Source organism: Physeter macrocephalus, chromosome 7 (genome assembly GCF_002837175.3).
Source record: "Physeter macrocephalus isolate SW-GA chromosome 7, ASM283717v5, whole genome shotgun sequence".
Lineage (NCBI taxonomy): Eukaryota > Metazoa > Chordata > Mammalia > Artiodactyla > Physeteridae > Physeter > Physeter macrocephalus.
Genome location: NC_041220.1, coordinates 33,647,067 through 33,653,066, shown reverse-complemented (window position 1 = coordinate 33,653,066; position 6,000 = coordinate 33,647,067). Strand labels below are relative to the sequence as shown.

General features: G+C 41.9%; 1 protein-coding gene across 15 annotated transcripts in view; it reads right to left on the bottom strand.

Annotated features, from left to right (window-relative positions):
• FHIP1A (FHF complex subunit HOOK interacting protein 1A) overlaps positions 1-6,000 on the bottom strand; it is a 286,478-nt gene that overhangs the window by 105,778 nt on the left and 174,700 nt on the right. For 7 of the 15 annotated variants that reach the window (XM_028491776.2, XM_055085932.1, XM_055085931.1 and 4 more), the window contains one exon: positions 4,419-5,045. The exons of 1 other annotated variant lie outside the window; for it this stretch is intronic. In XM_028491776.2, the coding sequence (XP_028347577.1) occupies positions 4,419-5,045 (627 nt within the window). Of the gene's footprint in view, positions 1-4,418; positions 5,606-6,000 lie in introns of those variants that run through there. 7 more of the 15 variants (XR_008617787.1, XR_008617788.1, XM_055085930.1 and 4 more) reach the window with 3 other exon arrangements.

Below are 6,000 nucleotides of genomic sequence, written 5' to 3'. Positions count from 1 at the left end.
GGACCGGGGCACGAACCTGTGTTCCCTGCATCAGCAGGCGGACTCTCAACCATGGACTCTCAATGAGGGCTTCGCCACCAGGGAAGCCCTCATTCCATTTTTACACAAAGAAAACAAAACACTAATTCGAAAAGATACACGCATCCCAATGCTATAGAATATCTTTGTGCATGTACCCTTGTAAACATGTGTAAGATTTCCCTAGGGCAGATATCTAGAAGTGAAGATGCAGGATCACATGGTATGCAAATATTCAATTTCATTAAATATTGCCATATGGCTTTCCTGCGTTATTGTACCAATGTATATTCTCAAGAGTTCTTGTTTTTCCACCCCCTTGACAGCACTTGGTGTTATCAGATGTCTAATGGTTACCCACTCTGATGCCATTACCTGGTGTCTCATTGTGGGTTCATTTGTATTTCCCTGACGCTAGAGAAGATGAGCATATTTTCATATATTTATCAGGTTTGGGGTCTTTTGGGAAACGCCTGTTCGTATCCTTCACCCATGTTTCCTCATTTTCTTATTAATTTGTAGTATTACAAATATTTTTGTATATTTTGGGTACCAACCATTTGTAGTTATGTGTGTTGCAAATATCTTCTCCCAATCTGTGTTTTTGCTTTTTTAAAAATTTATTTATTTATTTATTTGGCTGCTCCGGGTCTTAGTTGAGGCGCACGGGATCTTTGTTGCCACGTGCAGGCTCTTTAGTTGCAGCATGCGGGATCTGGTTCCCAGATCAGGGATCAAACCCAGGTGTGGTTAAGAATCCATGCTTCCAATGCGGAGAGCAGGGGTTCCATCCCTGGTCAGGGAACTAAGATCCCCCATGCCGTGCCATGCAGCCAAAATGAGAAAAAGAGTCACTTGGGGCCTAACTGGGAAACTGGATATTAGATATTATGGAATTATTGTATAATTTTCTTAGTGTAATAATGGTATTGTGATTATGCAGGAGCATGTCCTTATTTGTAGGAGATACATATTAAAATACTTGATGTCTATTATTTAATTTCAAATGGCACAGCAAAACAAATAAAGGTCATAGGTGATAAATATACGGAAGTATGACAAATATTAACAATTTTGAATTTAAGCGGTGTGTACATGGTGTTCATTTTAGTATTCTTCCAAGTTTTCTGTATTTTGCTTTTTTCCATAATAAAAAGTTGTAAAACATAAATTGCATTAACTTTATGGACTGACTTGCAGAAAAGTGTCCTCTACACAATATCTACAAACTGCAGGGCTTTCCATTTACTTCTATCTTTATTTTATGCCCTTCGATAAAGTTGTATAATTTTCCTTGTAAAGGCCTTTTACATATTTGTTAGATTTATTCAAGATAAATTATGATGCTTTTGTGAATGGTACCTTTTTTAAAAAATAAATTTATTTATTTATTTATATCTTTTATTTTTGGCTGCGTTGGGTCTTCATTGCTGTGCTCGGGCTTTCTCTAGTTGCGGCAAGAGGGGGCTATTCTTTGTTGTAGTGCGCGGGCTTCTCATTGCAGTGGCTTCTCTTGTTGAGGAGCACAGGCTCTAGGCGCGTGGGCTTCAGTAGTTGTGGCACTCAGGCTCAGTAGTTGTGGCTCGCGGGCTCTACAGCTCAGGCTCAGTAGTTGTGGCGCAAGGCTTAGCTGCTCCGCAGCATGTGGGATCTTCCCAGATCAGGGCTCGAACCCATGTCCCCTGCATTGGCAGGCAGATTCTTAACCACTGCGCCACCAGGAAAGTCCAATGGTACCTTTTTAAAATTGACCTGTAGATACTGAACAGGTGAACCACGCAAATGTTTTGATGATTTGTTTTAATACCTGCACTCCTTCTTTAATAGCAGAACTACCCAAAACAATTCAAGTAAGCCCAAACTCAAACCTTTGCAGAGCCCCCACACGAAAAAGCCTCATTGTTTGATGAGCTGCTGCCTCCACATCACTGCTCAGATCCAGCTCCTCTCTTACGTTCTCATTCCTATCACTCTTGTTTCTCGACCCCAATGTGTGTCCCTGCTTCCTCCACAACTCCCAAACTTACATAGTTAGATTAAACTCCTGCAAGAATTTTGATCATGCTGTGTTCTTGATCAAATCTCTTCAAGAGCCCTCCAAACTGAATGAATATGGCAAGTGTGGTAGGCAGAATAATGGTCCCCCCAGACCTGTCTATATCCTGGTTCCTTAGCCTGTGAACAAATGAGGTTCCATGGCAAAGGAAAACTAATGTGGCAGATGGAATTAAGGGTGCTAATCAGCTGATCTTTAAATAGAGATGATCTTAAAAATCTTTAAATCCTGGATGATCCAGGTAAACACAATGTCCTTGTGGAAGTGGGAGAGGCAGGCAGAAGAACAAGTCAGAGGGAGACGTGACTACAGAAGGATGGTCAGAGAGACGCAGTACTGCCGACTGTGAAAATGGGGGAGGGGGCCACGAGCTAAGGGGTGTGGGCAGCCTCTAGAAGCTGGAGAAGGCAAGGAAACGGACTCACCACAAGAGCCTCCAGAAAGGAGCACAGCCCTGCCGACATCCTGATTTTAGCCCAGTGAGACCTTCTGGACTTCTAACCTACGGCAAGACACTACTACTGTAAGATAATAATTTGTGTTGTTTAAAGCCGCTAGAGTTTTTGGTAATTTGTTACAGGCACAGTAGAAAACTAATACAGCAACGTATTCCAAACACGCTTAGATTCGGGGTGAGACATTACATTTTTGCCTTAAGATAAAGTCTTTAAAAAGAGTTTATAATTCTGTCGAAGGAGATAAGGAAGGGAGATTTAATATGTTGGCACAGATGAATGGAATCAGTTCTTCACTTTCCATTTGATTCTCAATCTTTGTGCAATTTCTTATTCCGTTGGTCAGAAGCCAGAAGAGAAGAGATACATGGCACCCTGAACTTAACTGAAATTCTATTTTTCAAAATTTTTACTCATTTGTTTCCCCTGAAATAAATATTCACCACACACTAGGGGACTCTGGTTTATTAGTGAAAATAGGACTCAGTAATATAAAGAAGATTACTGCTTTTGAACCTCAAAGCAAAATACAGTATGTTACTCACTAGGATTGCTATTAGCATCTGGGGCAGGTCAGTTCTTTCCTGTGCATAACCGTTCCACAAGCTACTGGACATTAAGCATCCCTGGCCCCTGCACACTAAATGCCAGCTGACCTCCCTCCCAGGCAACCCCATGTCCCCTGACAACCAAACACACCCCACATACATTTCTAAATGCCCTCACCCAGGTCAAGAACTACCTACAGAGTGTTAATTAACAATGAATATGATCTACTTACGGCAACTTGCCTGGCCTGTTCCAATAAAACTCACTAATGGTCTTAACACGCGATTCCAGCAGAATCGGGAATATTTAAGGCAATACGGTTTATAAAGCAACATAATGAGATGATTGGTACAAAGAACAGATAATGGAAATAAAATGGAAATGTTCACTGATTTAGGAAAATAAAAATAGCTGTGGCCCAACATTTGACAAACCAAGAGAAGATACAAATCTATAAATCTGTCATTTAAATAACACCAAAAAATAATCAGAGTCCTAAGACTTCTTAAGAATCTCAGACAGCTCCCAGTATTTTCTAGGACTATGACTGGGCCTGGCTACTCGGGCATCTCCAAAAGACCTTACCCTTCATCTCTCACCAACCAACTATTAAGAAACTATACAGGGACTTCCCTGGTGGTCCAGTGGGTAAGACTCCTCGCTCCCAATGCAGGGGGCCCAGGTTCCATCCCTGGCCAGGGTACTAGATCCCGCAAGAATGCAGCAACTAAGAAGTCCGCATGCCACAACTAAAGATCCCGCGTGCTGCAATGAAGAGCTGGTGCAGCCTAAATAAATAAACATTAAAAAAAAAAAAGAAAAAGAAACTATACAGAGGACTTCTTGCTACTTCAAAGTGTAAATATGTATTCCTTTTTTAAAAAATAAAATCAGTGCTTTGGATCTACAATTTTGGTCATTATCTTGCTGGGAAACAAATTAATTTGTGAAGCCAGCTGTGAGGGGTCTGACCATATGCCATGATTCTTTCGCACAGAATCAACCTGAAAAGCTAAGAATATAAGAAGAGCAGCTTTTACCAGTTGCTCAGGATATGCTCTTAGAAAAAACTAAAACAGCTCGTAACCCAACAGAAATGAACCAAGAAACAGTAACACATATAGTTTCCTCTGTTGGCTTATTTCGAGCTGACACTGCTCAGCCGAATGACATCTCAACTTAAATTCCTCTGCTCCCTCCAAAAGATTTCCTCTAAATATCTTTCCATAGAAGGTGCCAAGGACAGTCTGCTGAAAAGAAAGGAATAAAAAAGTATTTGTCATTAGCCCAGGAGAGGAGAAGAGAAGCGGGTGGAAAATGGGCCAACAAGAAGGACTTACTGGACAAAAGTAGGTGTTCTCCACGATGTGATGGGCCACCATGCTGTTCTCAGCAGAGAGAGACATGATGAAGAGCAAAGCATCCCGGGCCTGCTGGCCTACAGTCCCCTCCCGGTGAATGAAGGGAATCAGAAGAGAGAAGATGAGGAAGTTGGCAGCCCCTTGGTCCTCGCTAGTGTGGAAGAAGAGTTCCAGGATGGATGGATCTTTGGCAAGAATGGAACAGAGCTGATTGAGCAGGACAGCCAGCTTCCCCTCCACAGTGGGGGTGGCTGTTCCTGAACAAGAGCTCAGCAACATCATCAGGGGCTTCAGGATGGGCTTGTGGTGCAGCAGAGGCTGGTGGGACTGGGTGATCAACATCTCATACATCTTTAGCTGCTCCATTTTAGTCTCATCAGTAAATTCCCGTCTCAGACTCCAAAGGAAGAGTTTTTCCATGATGTTCTCAGAGACCACAAATTCCAGGATTGGCCCCATGGCAGCATCCCTGGCTTGCTCTTCAATCAGCAAAAAGAGCATGTGTTCTACATAGTTCTGTACAGCACTGGCCTCATCTGGAGGGATGAACCCATATTTTGCCTGGGTGTTCTTCAAGGGGTCATGCTTCTCTAAGATTTTCACAACCTGAAACCAAATCAAACATGTGTCATCCATCTGATGTTTATCATAACTACAAAAACACACCACTGCTAATTGTACCAAATCTTCATGGAAAATGTAAGAGCCATGACCCCCAACAAGATACATGTGAGCATTCTGTGTCTCCCTCTCATGAGAATAAAATGAAGGGGTTAAACTACAGAAAGAAGATGTCTGAAGTTGTTCATTTATCATAGTGACAAATGTTGGCAACCTAAATGTCAAAGAAAGTAATATGGTTATGTAAATTAAGCTACATGCATTCCTGGGCCTATTATTATGAAGACTATTGAGCAAAATGAAAAATAAAAAACCTGTAAGTGATACGTCAGATGAAAAAATAAGTCACTTGTATATAGTAAGATCCATCATTATCAACTATGTCAAAAACACGCAAGTGAAAAAAGACTGAAAAGAGACATGGAAAAACAGTAATCGCTTTTGTGTTCAAAGTAATGACAAGTTCTTACATTTTTTTCTAAACTGTCAAGAATATAATTCACTTTGTTATAAAGCAGAAACTAAGACACCATTGTAAAGCAATTATACTACAATAAAGATGTTTAAAAAAAAGAAAAAAGAATATAATAGTGCTTTTAGGGACTTCCCTGGTGGTGTAGTGGTTAAGAATCCACCTGCCAATGCAGGGGACACGGGTTCGAGCCCTGGTCCGGGAAGATCTCACATGCCACAGAGCAACAAAGCCCGTGAGCCACAACTACTGAGCCTGTGCTCTACAGCCCGCGTGCCACAACTACTGAGCCCGTGTGCCACAACTACTGAAGCCCACGCGCCTAGAGCCTGTGCTCCACAACAAGAGAAGCCACCGCAATGAGAAGCCCGCGCACAACGAAGAGTAGCCCCCGCTCACCGCAACTAGAGAAAGCCCGCGCACAGCAACGAAGACCCAATGCAGCCAAAAATAAATAGATTAAATAAA